At 40.6% G+C, this 22,275-nt stretch overlaps 1 protein-coding gene across 1 annotated transcript; it reads left to right on the top strand.

Annotated features, from left to right (window-relative positions):
* The first annotated feature begins 2,345 nt into the window (after positions 1–2,345).
* Positions 2,346–3,074, top strand: C3H3orf56 (chromosome 3 C3orf56 homolog). Its single transcript, XM_048340601.1, has one exon. The coding sequence runs from the start codon at positions 2,346–2,348 to the stop codon at positions 3,072–3,074; it is 729 nt and encodes a 242-aa protein (XP_048196558.1).
* Positions 3,075–22,275: the final 19,201 nt, after the last annotated feature.

The raw sequence follows: 22,275 nt of genomic DNA, 5'->3' as shown, positions 1-22,275 counted from the left end.
CTAAGGAGAACCCTAAAAACTGCCTCACAAATATGTATGTAAGTATGCACATAGCATGCATTGCTGAACCTTGAGAAAGAATATCTTGAATGCTACTAAAATGAGTTGGGCACTTTCTTACCCACAGTAGGTAGACACACTCTTGCGGATACCGAAAACACACCATAGTTATACACACAGCTTCTCCTTCAGTGCCTATATAGAGATGGCAGTGTGCCTGAGAGAATATTGAGTTGTACGTAGTTTGTGTGCAGACTCCTGCAAGAGTAGATTCTCAACAATAAGGACTAATTTCAAGGTTGGTATTTGTTTCCATTTGCCACATTTTCCTGGCCATAGCTGGCTGGTCTGGGGATGGGAACTAGACAATGGCAGCCAGTAGTAGCTGGCTAGATTTTTATGTCATCTAGAATAAAGACAGGGATGAGCCAATCAGATCTTCTCTTCTGGATGGAAAAATATGCCACTGAAATTGGCTCACTTGTGAGATAAAGAATAGGAACTGATTTTCCTGAGAAAGTTCTTTCTCAGGAAGTGTTCTCTTGTGTACCTGCATGCATGGCATTTGATTCTGTAGGTCAGTTGCCTGAAGGAAAAAAAAAATGATTTTCTTAAGAAACTACTTTTTAGCCAGGCACCAGTGCCTCATACCTGTAACTCAAGCTACTCATGAGGCTGAGATCCGAGGATTGAGGTTCGAAGCCTGTCCTGGCAGGAAAGTCCCAATGAGACTATTAACTCCAATTAACCACTCAAAAACTAGAAGTGGTAGAGCACTAGCCTTAAGCAAAAGAGCTCAGAGACAGCACCCAGGCCCTGAGTTCAAGCCCCAGGACCTACCAAGAAAAATTTCTTTCAGTCAGTCAGGCAGTCAGACTTTCTGTCTTTGTCTCTCTTTTTCTCTCTCTCTCTCTCATAAATACATAGGCCTGCTCAGAACAGGGCCACATCTTCAGTACTCACAATATTCACAAAGTCAGTTCTTTCTCAAGGGATGGCTCGGTCCTCCAAACTCCAGACCCTCAAGCTGGCTGCTTCTGCTCTTGGCAACATTGAAAAACTTAATGTACATTTATGTCACATAGGGGCGTCACTGGTGTTTGCGTACTTGCACTTTTAGCACATATAACCTCTACTGTGCTCCAAGTGTGTTCCCACTGTTTTCCCTCCTTTTTCAAACACTTGATGAGTATCACTGAAGCCCCTCAGAATCCCCCACCTCTTACTGCGGACTCCTTCCTAGACAGCTTTCCCTCATATCCATCATAATTATCATCACCATCATCATCATCATCATCATCATCATCATCATCATCATCATCATCATCATGTAGGGTCTATATGCCACAATGAGCACTTGGTATTTGATTTTTTGAGTTTGGCTTATTTCTCCCAACACAATGATCTCCAGGAACATCCCCACAATTTCAGGTTGTGTGTGTATATGTGTTTGTGTGCACATGTGCATGCATGTGCACACACATGCAGGCATGGACATATACAGAAATGATGCCTACAAGTATACAAATTGTATCCCTCATACAGTTTCTAATCATGACACATACATCCATCTACTGCCATCACGGATTCTTTAACAATTGATTCCTCGGTTGTTGGTGCCTGGGCTGATCCCAGTGGTTGGCTGCAGTAAGTATGGGTATACAGATGTTTTCTAGTATACCTTCTTAAACTCCTTTGCCTATAAACCCATAAGTGAAGTGTTAGGGCAGGCCGTAGGAAACATGGACCCAGGCTGGGGTGGGCAGAACACTGGCCCCTGAGCCTTCTGCCTCTCTCCCTCCCTGCAGCCCCTGTTCTGCACAGAACAGAGGCCCCAGTACTTCAGATTGGTTTAAACCAGTGTCTCCAGGGACCCTCCCTAGGCTTCCACCCTATGGGAGTCAGGCCATTTTCACACCCTAGTTCCAGGCCTGGGACCCACCTGGCCTTGATAGGATTTAGCCACGCCCTTCAAGCTGGGATAAATAGAGGCGCAGACAACCCAGGAGTACACTTGGTCTGCGAGGAGCACTATTCGAGGAGCCTTGGGTCGCCCGGTGCATCTCCGAGTCAAGTCCGAGTCTGATCCATCTTGGCCGTGTGCGGTGGGTGCAGTGGGCACGGTAGGCGAACCAAGACAGTGAGATCGCAAGACGCCCCGAACCAGGAACCACTGGGACCCCGAAGGTGTCCATCTTCAAGGAGTATTTCCGCAGTGGTGGCCTCCTGCCTTCCAAGAATAAGCCATCCCAGCCTAGGAGAACCAGACACCACAGCGCCTTGAGGGTACCAAGAAGAGCCAGCCCGCCAGGAGGGACATTACCGCTGTCCCCAGAGTCCGAAGCATGTCTTCTTCCACGAGCCAGGACACCATGGAGGAGCAGGTACCCCGGCCCAGCGCTTCTCCTGTGCGACAGCCCTTCAACGAAGCCAGCCTGTCTCCTGTGGCCTCTTACCCCTGCGTGCCCCACGCCTTTGATGCAGACCTTTGCACTTGCTGGTCCCCACACGACTCCATCCTGTGGCCCAGTGCTAGCACCTACTGTGAGGTTCACGCTTGCCCAGCAGATTGGCCTTGGGACCCTTACCTCTGGATGGGGGAGCCCCATGTTTTCTCATCCAGGGATCTCGACAGCTTTGGTGCCTTCATGGGAAGACCGTTGAGCCTGGAAACCTATAACTCATTTCCTGAGCCCTCAGCATCCGACCTCTCAGTCTCCCGGACCAGAGAATACAGACTATTTCCTGAGCCCTCAGCTCCCAACCCTTTTGCCCTTCCTACCCAGGCTGAGGTCGTCTCCAGTGACTGGGCCCAGGGCAGCTTCCAGCCCTCAGCCAGCTGGGCCCCTAGGCCTGCAGGGGAGGGCCTGCACCCACAGCCTCCCTTCCGCCCTACCTTTGTGACAGAATGGGCCTCCAACTTTAGCATTTGGCCCCCCTGGCCCTCCTCCAGCCCAGAACTCCACCCCCTGCCTCCTACCCCCTTCCCAGACCCTCAGCCCCAGGCCCCTAGAAAGAACTTTCCCCACAGACCACCTTCCAAGGCCCGACGCTGCCTAGTTTTTGACAACTGATTGGAAATGGCTCACCTATGGTGTTCTCCTTTTCTTCCTCCAACCCAAGCCCCTCACTGCTTAGCAGCGTACAGTGTGGTTCCCCAAGCTGTTTTCATACAGTGTAATAAGAAAGAAAATAAATAAATTCATTTCTTAAGACATGTTTGATATGGCCTTTGATTCTGTAGCTCTGTGATTTCTAGCTGGGAAGGGGATGATATAAAAGGGGGATTTCTGATCTGCAGCCTTTGGTATAAGGCTGGAGCTGTCCTTGGCAGTCAAGAAACTAAGACAACTATGGACCACCATTGGCAGAACAAAGCTTTGAAAGATTAGAGAGGGGGTAAAGAAACAACCACCAAGTTTGAAGCAACATAGTACTGGCTTCAGTTCTGAGGTGGGTATGTGACATGGGACAAGATAAGGATCTTTTGAGCCTCAATTTCTCCATTTGTGACATGGGGGAAGAATGGTACATGCATTGTCATTGGGTTGGTGTTGGGATTCAAGTTGAACACTGTTTCAATACACTTAGTATCAAAGTTGGTCCATAAGTACTCAGCAAGTTCCATTTCCTACAAATGAGGAGAAAGGAAAGTGCTAGTCCTTTTGGGTACCATCACAAAGCAGTGATGGAAATAGTGAGTGTGTAGTACTCCATCACCCCTGAGAAGCTTATTGGTAGATAGGAGACTGGAAAAGAGAAATTTGTGCACCCCCACCCCCATACCTCCCCTACCAATCTGAACAGACATGGGGAGAGGGGAGGTCATTAGGTCATGAAAGAGGTCAGGTTTTAGAGTCAACAGCTAATACTGTTGCAGTTCCAGCTGCTTTTTTCATTCCAAGCTTGTACTTACCAAACAAAACAAAACAAAAATGTCCTGGTAACTACTTGTGGCAACTTGAGTCTGTTCTTCACAAAAAGTAAATAAATGAGGGTGCCTTTTGGAATGCTCCATTCCCTCCCAGAAGTCTTTCTGAACAGATCTAAGATCAACCATTCTCTGCTACATTTAGATCTAATAGAAGCAACCAGAACTCTGGAGACCTCCCTCTCAGGACACCTGAGTTGTTCTTGAGGTCACACAGGAAATAAAATTGCTCCCAAAGCAATAAGAGGTAGAAGAAGGAACAGCTATTTTCTGACTGTAGGCCATTTTAAGGCACTAGTGCTATCAGTAAAACTGTTTCAGCAACTGGCCATGAACTTATTTCAGATAATGTACATTCTTTCCTGTGTGCTGCTCACAGCACTTCTGATGTGAGCATTTCTAGGAATAATGACACTGAATAAGTAATTCACATGACTCCACTATAAATTAAGCCTTTATATTTGTGTTATTAGAGAATAAATCCTTCAAGTCAGAAATAGTAAATTAAAAGTGTGAATTTTCTTTTTCAGGTAGAACCTTACTATGGCTTTATTCCAAAGACTATGTTAATAGTTCTGTGTAGTAGATTGACTACAAAGATAGATATGACAATCCTTTTGATGTGACTCAGTTGTTCCTTCCATTAAGGGATAAAGTCTAGTTCTCTTTCCATTTGCTTCTTTTCTGTTCTCTCTCTCTTTCTTTCTCCCTTATTTCCTTCTTTTCTCCTTCCTTCCTTCCTTCCTTCCTTCCTTCCTTCCTTCCTTCCCTCCCTCCCTCCCTCCCTCCCTCCCTCCCTCCCTCCCTCCCTCCCTCCCTCCCTCCCTCTCTCTCTCTCTCTCTCTCTCTCTCTTTCTTTCTTTCTTTCTTCTTTCTTTCTTTCTTTCTTTCTTTCTTTCTTTCTTTCTTTCTGCTTTTTTCTTTGTGTTGATCCTGGCACTTGAACGCAGAGCCTGTGTGGTTTCCTTAAGCTTTCATTCTTAAGCCTGTTTTTTTGGTGGTTAATTGGAGATCAGTCTCACAGACTTTCGTAGCCAGACTGGCTTTGAACTGCAGTCTTCATATCTCAGCCCCCTATGTAGCTAGGACTGACATCATGACACGCTGGCCAGTAGAATGAGGTACAAATGAATTCAGGAGATCTGCAAATCTGTGCAAGGAGGTGTCTTACAACTCCTCCTCCACTCCATCCCCATTATCATGCCCTCTTGTTGCCCTGAGAACCCTGATTTAGACTTCTTGAGGCTTAAAGACCACAGGAAAAGAAAGGCCTAGATGACAGCCTGCATCAGCTTTCAGTGACTGAGTTCACCGTGGATAGTCCACATGCAGTCAACAGTGGACTATATCTTTTAGTAATTCCAGGCAAGGCCAGGAGAAGAATCACTCAGCAGAGCCCAGCCCCAATTAAAGACTTAGAATTATTAGAAATTATTAGTGAATAATAATTAGTGAATAGTGTGTGTTCAAGCCACAAAGTGCTGAGAGGTTTCTTTTTTTTTTTTTTCCACAGAAGAGATAGTTGAAATGAGGACACTACTAATTTCCTCTTTGCCAGTATGGGCTCTTTAACTTGTGTGTAGTCCAAAGGGGTCAGAGCTCAGGAGAAAACTTAGTCAGTAGAATAAATCTGAGAAGCTATACTGTCAGGGGTTGTCTTGTCAGAGCTTGTTATAACAGAAAGATCTTTTCTTGATAGTGATGTGAAGAGCAGGAGTTAAACTTTAGTTCTTAAAAGTTAGAAGCAAGGCTGGGGATATGGCCTAGTGGCAAGAGTGCTTGCCTCCTATACATGAGGCCCTGGGTTCAATTCCCCAGCACCACATATATAGAAAATGGCCAGAAGTGGCTCTGTGGCTCAAGTGGCAGAGTGCTAGCCTTGAGCAAAAAGAAGCCAGGGACAGTGCTCAGGCCCTGAGTCCAAGCCCCAGGACTGGCAAAAAAAAAAAAAGTTAGAAGCAGGTGGTATTTCAAGGGGTGGCAGTCCTTGCTTCCAAGAGCTGCATTTATTATGTGCAAAATATTGCTCATAATAAAGTCAGTGGTGTTAACTCTTCTTCCGGTACAGTGTCACACAGAATGAATCTTATTTGCATATAACAAAAGCAAACCGCAGAGGGAATTTCCCCCATTTTCCCCCTTCTGCCAACTACTGCAAATAATTGAGAATCCTGTGACTTCTCCAGCTGGAGAGTATTACACTGAACACACATCTGAATAAAAACGGACACCAGCTGTTGTCAGAGAGATGATAATGATTTTTTAAAATAGATAAAAAGCTTATCAAATTGAATGTAAAACTGGATAATCCAGTGAAACCTGGGTGAGAACACAACCTTATGTGATGACTCTGAACACACAAAGAGATTGTGCCCCCTTCACCCTCCACTCCCTTGCAGGCCAGCTCAGTCCTGTTCTTCATCATTGAATTAACTACAAGAGAATCTGAGTACTTCAACTCATTTTCTTCTTTGGCTGAGAAGAATTATCTCTATGCTATTCATATACAATAAGGAGGGGGAAAAGGCAACACAGTGGAATAAATATCATGGTTTATTTTTCCACCTTTTCTAGCTCTAGGAAAGAATCCAAGTTTCTGCAATGTCCTTTGGTAAAGAATCTCTATAGTGCTTGATTTATATAACCTTCATTTTTAAGTCACTACTGAAGATGATTCAGCTCTCTACTGAATAACTACTCTAGTCATTGTCTCTCTCATTGCTGGCCCTATAAAGACACATTTTCTAGTCCTGTCTTTTGAGACCATTACCTATCTCATCTCTTTCAAGTATCAAAAATGTTATTCCTCTCAATGTCATTAAAACCTGTAAAATACTTACATAGTGTTAAAATGCCTTCTTATCTCATCATTTTCTTCATTCTCTCTTCAGCTGTCATTTGATTATATCCTTACCTTTCTGTGTTATAATTACATTAAGATTATATAGTATAGTATATTTATAACAATTCTCTATGTTGAAATAGTATATACAAGTGATTTTTCTAAACTTCTTACTGTTTCCCTCATTGGTAATAATTAGTATATGTCTAGTATAGTCCTAGAAGAGGATCACTGTTGGGGTTTGGACACCCCCTTTCTTCCCCCACGGGGAGAATGGTAACCACAAACTCTATGAAAGAGCACTCAGCTTGGCCCTCCGCCAGCGGAAGGCCAAAGGCGTGCTCACATGGGCAAGCGCTAAGTTGAGGAAGGGTTGCTGATGCTTCCCCTCCCCCCAGTCCCCCCACATGTTACCAAGGGCGGAGGCAAAAAGGAAGGCATCAGGGACACGCTGCGGTGGTGGGAAGCGTCTCAAAGACTTTAATATGGAAGGGCACTTATATAGAAGTAATGGCGGGAAAGAAAGGGGGCTGGCCAAAGGACCAGTCATAGGCTAGGGACCACGTTCATCAAGTGACATCACGAAACTTCCCTTTGTGGGCGGGACAACCCCATCATGGTGGCACGCACGTGTTCACCTCCCAAGGGGTGGAGGCCAGAAGGTGGGAGGGACTTCCATTGTCCCAAGGCTGGTGGAAGGGCAGCCTTTCCCAGGCCATAATAATCCCCAACAGATCACAATAGCTCAATATCTATGTACATATGATCATATAAGATGATGCTAGGCCAAACAAATTCCAAGATATGGAAACAAGAGGTTTTTCATTGTTGTTAATTTTAATGTACTATGTAAAATTATTATTTTTCTTTCATTTTCCTTTCCTATGGGTTATCCCCTGTTGTCACTGTATCTGATTTTGGTACCCTGGGTATTGTACATACATTTGTCTGAATTAGAGAAGGGAAGGGAAACATCAAAATGGTGAGACAAAGGATAAAGGGCAAACCAATGCAACAGTGATACTCACAAGACAATATGTTGGAAATTAACTGTACAACTTAGGGGGGTGGGCTGGGAGGGAAGGTGGGAGAAAAATGAGGTAGGAGATAAAATAACATGTTTGACAAGAAATGTATTCACTACCTTATGTATGCAACTGTAACCCCTCTGTACATCAACTTGACAATAAAATTAAAATAAAAAATGATAATTCTAAACTTAAAAAAACTCAAACATAAATTTATGTGGATTAGTTTTGCTATGGAGCAAAAGGTGTTAGGTTATTTTATGATTTTACCTTGGGTAGTAAGAAAAGCAAGGTTCTGGAAATACTTTTTCCTCATTTTTGCCTTCTATTAAGACTTTCATAGCTGACTGAATGGAAGGAGGCTTTGATAGAAAGAATCATACCGAGGCATCAGACTTGATTGCTGCTTTTCTGTTTTCTCATCCCTCAGTCCTATGACCCCCTGACCCCTGACCCCTGACTTGCCACATCTCTTAGGGTGATTCATTTCTCTTAGTGAAAGGGATGGCTTGTCTTCTTCTTTGCCTCCTGTAAGGAGTGCTGAGAACTAGATACAAAAAATAATTGCACTGTTATTTTACAATTCTGAGTGCTTTAAAAATACAAGTCAAATAGGCGCCAGTGGTTTACATCTGCAATCCCAGTTTAACAAGAGGCTGAGATCTGGGAATCACAGTTTAAAACTACCCTGGGCAGGAAATTCTGTGAGACTTTTGCCACCAATTAATCACCAAGAAGAAGCTGGAAGTGGAAGTGTAGCTCAAGTTATAGAATGCTAGCCTTGAGGAAAAAATCTTAGAGACAGCACCTGGGTCCCAAATTCAATTAAGCCTCAGGACTGGCACCAAACAAACAAACAATAGCAATTAAACAAAACAAAAAAACCCATGTTAATCATTGGAATCTTTCTTTCTTTAATTGACTTTAATAATATAACCAGACCTAATCCCTAATGTCTTTCTAAGTTCGGAGTGTAATTATTAGTGGGATGTTCACTCTAATTTAAATGTTATTCTCTAGTAAATGAGCATAAACAACATTAATTAAATTTTCTTAATTGTAGGAACTGAAATTATTATGCTGCTGAAATTTTTAAAAGTGGGTCATCCTCTCAGGGGAACAATAGAGTTAATGGAGAGGATTGAATGTACTTTATCCCCCAACTTATTCTAACACATCAGTCCAACAAGCCAGTCAATGTAGTAGTCAAAAACCAATGATGTCTAGATCCATAATAAATGGAGGCTTTATAAATCATTGCTATATTCCTAAATTGAGACATTATTGACCTCTTCCCTCCCAGCCCATTCCAGCCCTAATCTCTCCAGGCATGATCACATCCTTATTTGGATTCCCCTCCTCTGTTGTTTTACCAAGCACTGGAGACACTTTTTTCAATCTACTCGTGTGTGTGTGTGTGTGTGTGTGTGTGTGTGTGTGAATGTGTATGTGTATGTGTATATATATGTATGTGTATATATGTATATGTGTGTATGTATGTGTATGTACACACATAGACACACAGACATATATGTATATACATATACACATACATACATACATATATACATGCATATATACATATATATATATATATATATATATATATATATATATACACACATACTTTGGGGGAATGGAAGTTGCACCTCTTTTATCTTTGAATCTCCAGCATTGCAAACAGTAGCCAGAACAAAGCAGACACTTAGTAATGACTCAATGAACAAATCCACAAATGCACATTATTGACAGGTTCTTATATGATTACAGGATATTAACAATCAGAAAAAGGTTCAAGAACTGATAGGACCATAGCCATCACAGGCATGAAGCCTGGAAGGAAAGGCTCCTGCTGAGAAACTTGCAGAAGTTCATTTGAAGTGGGGAATATATTACAAGCAGAAGTTCTTGGCACAGAATTGAAAGTAGTTGCCATTCACTCTTGATTTTTCTGGCTTCACATCTGCTTTTAAACAATTTTTTGCTTACTCTTCATCTCAGTTTTCAGTTACCTTTTCCCGTGGTGATTATCATATGTGTTCTAATAGCGCCTGTCCATTTTGTGTTGTTATACACACAGTCCAGGCATATAATGACCTGGAGACCAGAGTCACTTATAAATAAATGCCATTTATTCTACTTCACAGTAATAGAATTAGAGATTCAAGATCAAGGAACTAGAAAGTGGCCAATGCTGCTTCAACCATGACAGAAAGACAAAGGAAAACATGTCTGTGTAGGAGAGGAAAGACTGTAATAAGTAACTCTTAGGGCAATGAATCCAGTCTGAGAAGAGTAGGAATGCTCTTACATCCCTGAGATGGCATAGGGGGGAGCATTCCTTTTAAAGGACATCTAAATACCATTACATTGGGAACCAAGCCTTGTGTAAGTTTTGGTATGGAATAACCATAGTCAAATGATAGCACTCATAATTAATTTTATTTATTTATTAATTACCAGTCTTCTGTCAACTCTCCCAGAATCCAAACCCTGATTTGATAGAAACTGTTTTTCCCCAGTGACCCTGGGAGCAGCAGTTGTTCAAAAACTTCTTGTGGAGCTGGGTGCTGGTGACTCAAGCCTGTAATTCTAGCTACTCAGGAGGCTGAACTCTAAGCATCACCACTGGAGGCCATCCCTTGCAGAAAAGTCCACAAGAAACTTATCTCCAATTAACTAGCAAATAAGTAAAATCATGGTTCAAAGGGTAGGGTGCTAGCCTTGAGCAATAAAATAAAATAAAATAAAAGCCAAGAAAAAACACAAGACCCTGAGTTCAAGCCCTAATAGGACAGTGTGCTGGCATGTGTGTGGGCACATGTGTGGTGCTTTCTCTCACACACATACACACAAAAAAAATTGTCTTTCATTTGGTTTTAGTTAATTTCAGGTCTTTTCTTCCCCCTTCACTGAAGAAATGACATTCTGGGCTAATCAAGTAAAATCCAGTCTCTTCTTCTTCCCCTAACTATACTATATCAGATAAAGTTCCAACGTTAAGTGACAGCTTAGGAATCATGTTCTATAACCAAGAGAAAATATTTAAATCCTGTTTACTCATAGACTTAAATCATACTTAATATGGTCATGTGCTTTTTTTTTAATACATAAATCTCCAGAAGATTCCAGAGGTGGCAATTCTGGGTTTGAATGAAGTGTTTGAAAAGGTTGAATGGTCTTTCAGAGAACTCTGAGGAAGGAAAGTGGAGAATGGGTGGCTTGTGTGGGTGAGTAAGCAACACTGTGTGGAAGTTTATCCTAACCTGACTCCTGTCAGGTAAAACCATGGATTTGAGTTTAGCTGATTCTTAAATAGTATTATTTTAAAGCTGATTTTTTTTAAAAAGAATATGTAATCATTTTCAGTTTCTTAATCTTTACAACTTCCCCAAACAGTTGAAAGTGTTGTAGAACATGCAAGAGACAGCCTGAATAAGGACAAAAAAATAAAGAAAAGCAAATCTTTCTATGAGCATGAATTAATGGCCATCCCTTTTCTTCTTCTTCTTCTTCTCTCCAGTACTGGGGCTTGCACTCAGAGCCTAGAATTCTGTGTCCCTTAGCTTTTTCACTCGAGGTTTGTGCTCTTCCACCTGAGCCATAGCACCACTTCTGGCTTTATGGTGGTTACTTAGAGATAAGAGTTTCATGGACTTTCCAGCCGGGATTGGCTTTGAACCTTGACCTTCAAATCTCAGCCTCTTAAATAGCTATGATTACAGATGTGACCCACTGGTACCCAGCACTTCTTTCACTTCTTAGTGAGAAATAAGACCATGTAAGTTATCTCCTCTGACCAGCAGCCTAAATGAAGGCATTATTTTATTCCACCAGCCATCCTTTCCTGTCATTTCCTTTGTACTGGTTAAGTTTGATGAAAAGGCAATGCCTAATAGGATTATTTCAAACAATGGAGTAATTACTACATTGGACATGTTTTTTTTTTTTTTCTCTTATAGGAGAAAGTGTTTCTTTATTTTGGATTTCCTATTTTTCTTCCTGTAATGAGGTTAGGTAATGTTGTTTAACCAACTGAAAGCTTTCTGGCTTCCAGAGGCAGCAATTGAGAAAGGGCTGATCTGGAATGAGAGAAAAGGGAACTATTAAGCTAAAAATAAAATGAATCCCAAACTCTGACTCCTTCTATGGGTCTCCTGGGTGTCATAATTTTGGTTAATGGGAGTCCCAAGAGGGTAGAGACAGTATAAATCAAGACCACTTGGCTGGTTCAGCACAAGCTGTTGTAGTAAATGTCTCCGTGGACCTTCAACTGGCCATGAGGATCTGGAATCAACCACGGCAGGAATAACCTCTCATATGTCCCTGAAGGGAAAGAGGCTATGTGGTAAGATCCACTTGTTATTTTTATCCCAGGGGTGAAATAAACTTTCTGGGAACAGCATACCATGGCAGTCTAGTCTCTAAGTGAAGGGGAGTTTTCAGATCATTCCATAAATGTTAGGAGAAATGGCCAAGGCATTTCTGAAGTCACTTTGTGCTATAGTCTTAATGTCACTTAGAGAAATTGATCAGAACTTATTGTATAGAATCACAACAACATTACTGGCTGTTTGTGGCTTTGTGCCAGGAGGCTGAAATCAAGAGGATTAAAGTTTGAGGCAAGCCTAGCAAAAAGTTTATTAGATCCCATCCCAACAACAACAAAATACTGAATGTGGTGGAAAGCACCTGTTATCCTAGCTACAGCTGGAAGTATAAACAGGAGAATCAAGGGCTAGGCCTGATTAGGCAAGAATTGAGACCCTATCTAGAAAGTAACTAGGGTAAAAAGAACTACAGGCATGCCTGTCCAGCAGGAGGACAGTCCTGTGTTCAAACCCCCATACAACTGAATGGACTGGAAGTGAACTCAGGCTAGCAAAAGTTAGAAAAGTTAATAACTTAGTAATATTAATACAGTATTGTCACTAAGAAAGATTGTAATCAGACTGAGCTTGAATGAGACTTCCATCCCTTCCTCTCTCTTTACCTGGGTGTCCTCATATGCACAAAAAGGAGAGTTAAAATGTATCTCCAATCTTGTGTTGTGAAGATTAAATTGGATACAATGTTTCAAATGCTGAGTGTCTGACAAAGGCAGTGTGATATAATGTTTGCTGTTATTGTCAGAATTTCACAACTGTTACATGATATTAATTACAAGGATTTAGAGTGTATATTAACCACACTAGAATCTGTGTATATGTAGGACGAAGTAAGTAATGTATATGGGAAAAATCTATTTCATCTACACAGTATATAGAGACTATTCTTGGGTGGTATTCACTCATTAGAGGTAAATTCTCTTTCACTCCAGAGTTTGAGAGCTACAAGGTATCCATGCATTTATCCATTAAACAACTGCCAAACTACTACATGAGAGACAGTGCTTCAGTTTCTGTGGAAAGAAATGGCAGTGAATAGAAGAGTTGGATGTCCTTGATGTCATTCCGGTATAGCCAGAGAGCTCTTTAAATCATTCTGTATTAATTTCAAGAAAATGAGGTTTGGGGAGGCCTCACTGATTGCCCAAAGCCTCATGGCTCATCTTAGGTTCCCTATCACAAAATATTTTAAATATTTTCTATCAGGCAGTTCTAAAAATGTCTGCAGGCTGAATTTGCCTGTCAAATGAACTAACACAAAAGCAATGTGGTTGCATAAACGACCAGATGTTTCCATCTGACTGCATCATGGGTGTCCTAGCCTTGGGGTCATATCTTATTCTCTCTTCCCTCTCTGGTCCCATTCCCCACTCCTGGCTATGCTTGCTGCCTCTTCCTAACAAGTTCCTGAAAGTGAGGGTGAAAAGTGAAGACAACAGCGGCAGTATGGAAAAGAGGATTTCGATCATGCACTGTCCAGAGAAACACGTTTCTATTAATTTAAGCATCATGCTCCTTGTTAATATGTTCTTTTTCAATTGGAATAAAACATCTCTGTGGTATCTTCTCTCTAGATTTTGAAGTGTTTGGAAGTATTTATTTGTTGCCAGGCACTGATGGCTCATGCCCATAATCCTTTCTACACAGCAGGCTGATCTAGGAGGACTTTGGTTCAAAGCTAGCCTAGGTAGAAAAATCTGTGAGACTTTTATTTCCAGCTAACTAGCAAATAGCCAGATGTGGAGGTATGGTTCAAGTGGTACAGTGCTACGTTTGAGTGAAAAAAGCCCAGCCAGAGTAAAAGGCTCTGAGCTCAAGCCCCAGTAATGGTACACACACGCATACCACATATAATTTGTGTGCATATATACACATAAATATACAGTATATGTATGTTTTATATGTATACATATATGTATTTGTATATTTATCTATCTAGATTTACTTGTTCTCTCAGAACCCAGGTACTCAAAATTAAATTGACTTTCATTTTCTATTCACATAGATGTATACAAAAGTGAGCAGATAGTCAGTTAAGCATGTGTGTGCATGTGTCCCTTAGCTTTCAGCTACTGTCTTTCTTCCTTCCTTTCTTTCTCTTCTTTCCTTCTTAGGTTTCCTTTCTTTCTTTTCTTTTTTCTTTTTTTTGGGGGGTGGACTTGAACTTGGGCCTCACAACCTCACTTGGCTTTTTCACTCCAGGCTGGCACTCTACCAGTTGAACCACAGCTTCTTTTCTGGTGTATTTCTTCATTCTTAGTCATCATTTTCTTTAAGACACATCATGAGATGATATATCAACAAGAAAGAAAAATGATTTTATTAATTAAATATAACTTGGCCTCTGTAAAATGCATCACAATTTCAGAGATGTAAAAAATGTGAAAAGAATGGCTGGTGATATGGCCTAGTGGCAAGAGGGCCCTGGGTTCAAAGCCTTGGGTTTGATTCCTCAGCACCACATATATAGAAAAGGCCAGAAGTGGTGTTGTGGTTCAAGTGGCAGAGTGCTAGCCTTGAGCAAAAAGAAGCCAGGGACAGTGCTCAGGCCCTGAGTCCAAGCCCCAGGACTGGAAAAAAAATAGAAAAAATGTGTAAACATCCTGAAAATTTCTTTATTAGTAAAAGTATATTTTATGTGATCCATTACAGAACCCACCGCCCCGCTTTTTTTTGTGGCGGGTCGTGGGGCTTGAACTTAGGGTCCGGGCGTTGTCTCTAAGCTTCTTTTGCTCAAGGATTATGCTCTACCACTTGTGCCACAACTCTACTTCTGGGTTTTTCCAAGTAGTTTATTGGAGATTTGAGTCTCAGGAACTTTCCTGCCTTCCTGGGCTGACTTCAAGCCATGATCCTCAAATATCAGCCTCCTGAGTAGCTAGGATTACAGGCATGAGCTACAGGCTCATTATTCAGGGTTCACAGAAGCTGAATAATTGTTGTCCTGAAACTTTGGGAATAATTGTCTTAAAGATCTAGGAAATAAATAGAGGCTGAGTAAAAGTAAAATGCTAAGTTTGTAGTTATTCATTCAAGTCATAAACTGAAATATTTATAGATTAAAAGAGGGGTATTGACTTCACCTTGCAGGAAATGTTGTGTGTGGTGGCAGTGTAGGGGTAAGTCCAATCTGAGCTGAAAATTCTTCAAGCTGGCTTGCAATTATATGAAGATTACTATTCTCCTAAAAGCCCAGAGAAAGAAAATAATTTCTAGCTGTTCAGTCAGAACAGAACCTCCTAGGAAAAAGATTGGCTCCCCATATATCTACCAGACTATTTCCATGCCCAGGTGGAAGGTTCAAGATGGAGACATTTCATCTTCCTTTGGAATATCGTACTTTATCGAGTTGGCTGGCTTCTACCTTTTCTCATAATAGTTTACTAGTGATTGTGATTCTTGAAGATCATCTATTTTACCTCATGGCTTTCCCAGCCTATGGTAAGAAAATTGGAAGAGAAGATAATTAACAACGACCACTAATGTTTTCATGGACCAGTGAGTGTGCTAAGTAGCTTATCACATATACTGGTTAATTCTCACTATATCTGTAACAGGTAATAACTGTTATTGTCTATTTTTATTGATGGACAAACAAACTGAGGAAAGTGAAGCATATTTTCCCAAACTGGAAGTTGGCAGGGATAAATCCTGGATTTTAGACTATAATCATACAGTGCCTTCTTTCTTAGATCATACTAGACCACAGCGATGGAAATTATGATCTGTTTAGAATCATTCTTTTTTGTTTGTTTGTTTGTTTAGAATCATTCTTTGAAGAGTATTCATGACTAAATCTCCAGCAAACAGGCAGCAGACGTAGATGAGTGAAACACAATGTTGACAGAGCAAAGGAATAAACACTATTGAAACAAATAAAAAAGAAATACAGAAACTTCTACTGGATAGATAAATAGTTCTAGCAGTCAGACAGGCCCAAGAGGTTAGTTCTCATGTCTTGCTGAGTTTTTAAATCATGTCACAATTGATTCAAGCTTTTTTCAAGCCTCTGGTTCCTGGCCTAGTTGGTGTGGGGCCCCCGAGCTTTGCAAAGTCAGGTGTGCCTTCTGGGTTTCCATGGTTTGCTGATTTCATCTGGAATTGACTTCATGTGCTCTCTCTCTCTTTCTCTATGTATGTATATATATATATATATATATATATATATATATATATATGTGTGTGTGTGTGTGTGTATACATACATATATATATACATATATATGTATGTATATATACATGTGTATATGTGTGTGTATATATATACATATATATGTGTATATATATATATATACATTCCTTTTTGTTTTCCTTTTTTCCCCATGACACTGGCCAACTGTTACCTCATCCATATATGTGTTCAAATGCCTCAGCAATAGTCAGTAAAAAGAAGTTTGGGAACAGGAAGTTCTGAAGTCACCATCTGTACTGGGTAACATTTGGTTTTCAAGATTCTGAGGTTAGCTGAAGAATGTCACATGTACTCAGAAGACTAAAGAGGCACATGGAAGGTGGGGCTGTGACACAGGCTATAGCTAGCAATGATGTGGCATTTGGAAGATCCTACCCAACATTCCTAGATTTAGGTTCATGTGGCCAAGGATCTTACGGGACTATAGTGGGATATTTTGTTATTATCCAGTGATACCTTTGGAAAAGCTAAGAAATAGAAGCTTAAGCAGGGCCTAAGTGTTTCAGGCCTATAATCCTAGCTACTCTGGAGGCCGAGATCTAAGGAACCCAGTTCAAAGCCAGCCAGAAAAGCCAATGAGACTCTTATCTCCACTTAAGCAGCAAAAAGATGGAAATGGAGGTGTGGTTCAAGCAGTAGAGTGTCAGCTGTGAGTGAAGAAGCCAAATAGGAGAACAAGGTCCTGAGTTCAAGTCTCATTACCAGCACAAATATAAAAACAAAAATAAATAAAAAAGAAATATTGACGGACTGAGCTAATTAATAAGAGATTGAATGAACATACTTAGAGGTATTACCAAAGATCACATTGCTTTCTTAGTCTACTCCACCTGCAATTTACTATCAACTGCAACACTGAAGTATAATCTCACAACTATCCCTTCTTTCAGCAAGTACTTGTGCATTTGTGCTGATGGGTTGAAGTAAATGATCTTATATTTCTCACTGTTAGAGCTCATTCCTCTGACCTGCTGAGATTGACTTGAGTTTGGGATTTTAATCTTGTTAATACGGGAATGTATTATTCTTTTTTGACTTTATATTCAGGAATTAATTATAAATTATTTTGTTTTATTTTTGTGAGGCTAGTGATTAAATCCATGTCCTCATGACTGCTAGGAAATTACTCTTATCTCCAAGTCACATGCCCAGCTTACAGGAATTTATTATTAAAAACATTTATCTAAAGTGCTTATAGGAACTCTTATCAGAATAGGACTAGGAGCAGAATCTTGTTATAAATCATATTTATTTCTCCAAGTTTCTAATTTGTATCTTCTAAATATGTTCATTCAAACAGTTAATAGTGTGCCTGTTTTATCTAATGTGTTTTTCCCTTCAGTGCAGACCTGGTGATTGAACCCCCAGTTCTGAGCATGCTAGGCAAGTGCTCTACCACTTGAGTCATTCTCAACCCTTGGTGCACATGAAGGATTTATCAAATGCCCCGCTGATATTCAAGTGTATTCTTGCTACTGAATTTCTTTGAATTACTGTTTCCTATAATCTACCCAGACTCAATTTTGCTAAAAGTAATTTGACAAGAAAAAAAGTGTAATTTTGTCAAGAAGATAGTAATCTAGTTAGAAGGAAATAATGGCAATCAGTGTCTCTTCAAAGTTGGTCACTTTATTTCTAATTCAGTTCTGTCCAATTACTCCTATCAGACATTGCTTAGAATGGTGGAATGGTTGAAACAATCTCAATGTCCAGCAATTTACATATAAGAGTGCCAGTGTGTGACAATTGATGGATTGCTCTAAAAAGAAAGAAGTGAGCTTTACATGTACCATACAGTAGGAAAAAGTTCTTATGTGGTCATCAGAAAAGCATCTGGAAAACCATCTTACATTCAGAGATGACCATTGGTAAGTACTACTGGAGTGAGCTCTTGTGTAAATCTTTTACTATTACTATTTTCCCATAATGAATATGTTGTGTTTAAAGCACTTGAAAGACACATAATCATAATGGTAGTCAAGTGTTCAATCATAGCATTAGTGTCAAATAATTAGCTCCTAAGAAATTCCTCGTTTAAACTTTTTGCAGGAGTAGAGGGAACAGACGAGGGGCTACCGAGGTTGAAGAGGATCAAAGGATGTTACATGTATATGTATGTATGTATATACACATATGTATACTTATGTGTATATGAATATGCATAATGAAACCCAATAAATGCTATTTGGAAAAGGGAGAGGAGAAAGGAGAGGGGTTTGAATATGGTAGAAGAAGTAAGTTCATTGAAAGTACACTGTGTGCATGTATGGAAATACTATCATAAGCCTCTCTTTCTTATATTATAAGTGTACTTTAATTCAAAAATAAAAAGCAAAATTGAGCAGGGTACATACATTTTTTGAAACAGTTTAAAGATACCAATAGGGTACTGTCTCTTACTTGAAAATACATGCTGACAAATTAAGCTAGGATGGTGTCCAAGCACATTCATTCCAAGTATTTCACACTGGTTCTTAAGGAAATTGCTCAATATCTTTATTCTCTGGCAACGCTACAGAACCAACTCACAAACACTACTATATTTGATATTTTCCCTCCCTATAGGTGTCCCAGTATTATTTTTTCCTTGGCCTCTCATATTGTTATTACTGTTATTTTAAGAGTCAGTTTGACTCTAGGGCCTGAGAGTTATTGGCTTTGTACATGATCTATTCCTATGACCACCTAGAAAGATAGCATGGAAGTCATTAAAGGCTCCTAAAACTGCCAAGAGTCTTTGTGAGCTACCTAAACATAGCTATCAGGCACACCAGTAATAGGTTACACTTCAGGTGGTATGTTTGTATGTGTGTGTGTGTGTATACGCGTGAGCGTGCAAGCACCAGTACTGGAGCTTGAACTCAGGACCAGGGCTCTCTCCCTTAGCTTTTTCACTCCAGGATAACACTCCACCACTTAAGCCAAAGCTCCATTTCTGGCTTTTTTTCTAGTTAATTGGAGATAAGAATCTCACAGACCTTCCTTCCTGTGCTGCCCTCAAATAGTGATCCTCACATCTCAGCTTTCTGGGAGGCAGGATTACAGGTGTGAACCACCAATGCCTGATTCAATTTTGATAATTTTGTCTAGTACAGAAAGTTAGGTAAGACAACTTTCCATGCCATCTATAAAAAGATCAATGAAAATCATTTACTTTGCAAATCATGGTTCTCACTTTCCTAGAATTAGTTTTCTAAAAAATGGTTTCAGTTAAACCACACAGTGATTGCTTACAGTTTTAGCCCATATGGTGAATGAAAACATAGGAGAATGATGGAAAGATTCTTTAGATGGGGTATGATATCACAATAGTTAATTTTAGATATTTCTCCAGCTTTTTATATATTGAGTAAAATGTGAAAAGTAAAAATAATGGAAACTATTAGCTTCAATCCTTATATGTGAGCCTGGGACAGTGGTGATTTTACCCACATATAGCTCTTAATACAAGACAGAGAATTCTTATTACTAGTGTTCATAATCCTTATGTCTGTATGGTCCTTTGGGAACTGTCTCTCAATCATTCCTGAGTAAGAAACCCGAGTCTGAAAGCCAGGCACTAGTGGCTCACACCTATAATCCAACTACAGAAAAGGCTGAGACCTGAGGATCTTGATTTGAAGCCAGCCCAGGCAGAAAAGTTTATAGACTCTTATGTCCAATTAACAAGAAAAAAAACCCTGAAAGTAGAGGTGTGGCTCAAGTGACACAACATCAGCCTTTAGCGACAAAGCCAAGTGAGAGTAGGAGGCCCTGAGTTCAAGCTCTAATACTGGCACATACACTGAAAAAGTCAGAGTGGGAGCACATCCACCTGGAAAAGATCCCTGACAACAAAAGATGAAGAACAGAAGAACTTGAGCAACTCTTTCAGGAGAGGAGACACCACCTTTGATAAACCACACAGGGAAATCTTGAGATTTTTTTTTCCCCTACTCCTTGACTAGGTAATTTTTCCTGAATAGAAATAAGAAAACGTAATTCACTTTTGTCACACTCCTTTTTCCAATTTTATTAGAACAAGAAAATGACAATAGCTCGATGTAGTCTTCTTCTGAAATGTTTCTTCTCAGGTTCAGGGTATTTGGGTTGCAGATATGTGGGAATGTTAAATTAAAAATAACTCTCGGGCTGGGGATATAGCCTAGTGGCAAGAGTGCCTGCCTCGGATACACAAGGCCCTAGGTTCGATTCCTCAGCACCACATATACAGAAAATGGCCAGAAGCGGCGCTGTGGCTCAAGTGGCAGAGTGCTAGCCTTGAGCAAAAAGAAGCCAGAGACAGTGCTCAGGCCCTGAGTCCAAGGCCCAGGACTGGCCAAAAAAATAAAAAATAAAAAAAAATAACTCTCTTACAAGGCAAGGATTGACCAAAGCCCACTGCTCCTTTGCATGTTCTGTGTCCTGGGTGTGTGGGCCACACAAAATATACAATCCTTCACAGAGACTCCACATCCCTTGCTGATTACCTGGTGGGGAGATCTTTCTTTCTACCTTCCGTATTCTGATGCTCAGTAAATAAGTACCTGCCTGGCATAAATCATGTGCAGGTAATCAGTAATGTGGCACAAAGCATAGAGCCAGGAGCACACCTACACCAGGTGAAACAACTCAGTCCTGGAGGGGAAAGGCCTAGGGGAGGGGATATGGGATCCAGGTTAAAGTCCTCCAGGATTACACCTTCAGATTTGAGCTAAGGCATTGTCTGAAGCTTCCTTCTCCGTATGGGGGGTGGGGTGGGTAAGTATGTCACAAGAATATGCTCTGGGGATTTAAATCAATAACAACCACCAGCACAGACAAGGGTGACAAGGTAAGCAAGAACGGGACTTGCTGTGTGTGGAGGGAGCTATGGATCCAGCCTTTATCGGTTTGGGTGGAGGGACACAAGGTGAACAAATGCAGCAGTGCTACTCACTAGACACTATGTTGAAAATGAACTATACAACTAATGGGTGGAGACGGGAGGGGAAAACTGGGAGAGAGTGAGGGAATGGATGACACTGTTCAAAAAGAAATGTACTCATGGGGGCTGGGAATATGGCCTAGTGGCAAGAGTGCTTGCCTCATATGCATGAAGCCCTGGGTTCGATTCCTCAGCACCACATATATAGAAAAGGCCAAAAGTGTCACTGTGGCTCAAGTGGTAGAGTGCTAGCCTTGAGCAAAAAGAAGCCAGAGACAGTGCTCAGGCCCCTCTGAGTTCAATCCCCAGGACAGGCCAAAAAAAAAACAAAAGATCAAAATAATTTTTTAAAAAAGAAATGTACTTATTACCTGACATATGTAACTGTAATCGTTCTGTATATCGCCTTTAAAATTACCATAAAAATGAACTTATTTTTTTAGAAGAGGAGTTTGAGAAGACTAAGATAACCAGAAATCACTTTTACCCCATGGACCTGACAAAGGTATGGCAGAGTAGAAACATATGAGGAAAGATTTTAGAAAATAATTGATTATAATTCTTCTTATTCAAGGTATCCAGCACAGAAGGGCTATTCAACATCCCACTTTCTTCTGTCTTTCTCCTATGACAGATAAATATTTGACAGTGATGCCCTCTTACAAATAGATCCCTTGGCTAAAAGCAATGATTTCCATTTTGAAGTCAGGTCAAACATGAGCCACAACATAAAAAGGTCCTGTAAATTTATACACCAAGATTGGATTTCATTAGCAACATTAGACAAGTAATTACCTTATAAACTCTTGATCTTGCTCTACATGATTTTATGTAGGACAAATCCCTAGCTTTTAGTCTACTTTAATAACTCCCAACCTCCCAATTCAATTTGCCATAATCACAGAGAGCTAACCTGCACACACACTACTCTCCACCCCAACAGATTTTCTGCATTTTGCAGTATCTGGCCATCACCGATGTAGCTGATA

Source organism: Perognathus longimembris, chromosome 3 (genome assembly GCF_023159225.1).
Source record: "Perognathus longimembris pacificus isolate PPM17 chromosome 3, ASM2315922v1, whole genome shotgun sequence".
NCBI classification, from domain to species: Eukaryota; Metazoa; Chordata; class Mammalia; order Rodentia; family Heteromyidae; genus Perognathus; species Perognathus longimembris.
The sequence above is the reverse complement of the archived record's forward strand: the minus strand, read 5'-3'. Positions and strand labels throughout refer to the sequence as shown.

Excerpts from the sequence above, each read along its gene's own strand:
- C3H3orf56 (XM_048340601.1), top strand. The coding sequence starts at position 2,346 with ATGTCTTCTTCCACGAGCCAGGACACCATGGAGGAGCAGGTACCCCGG.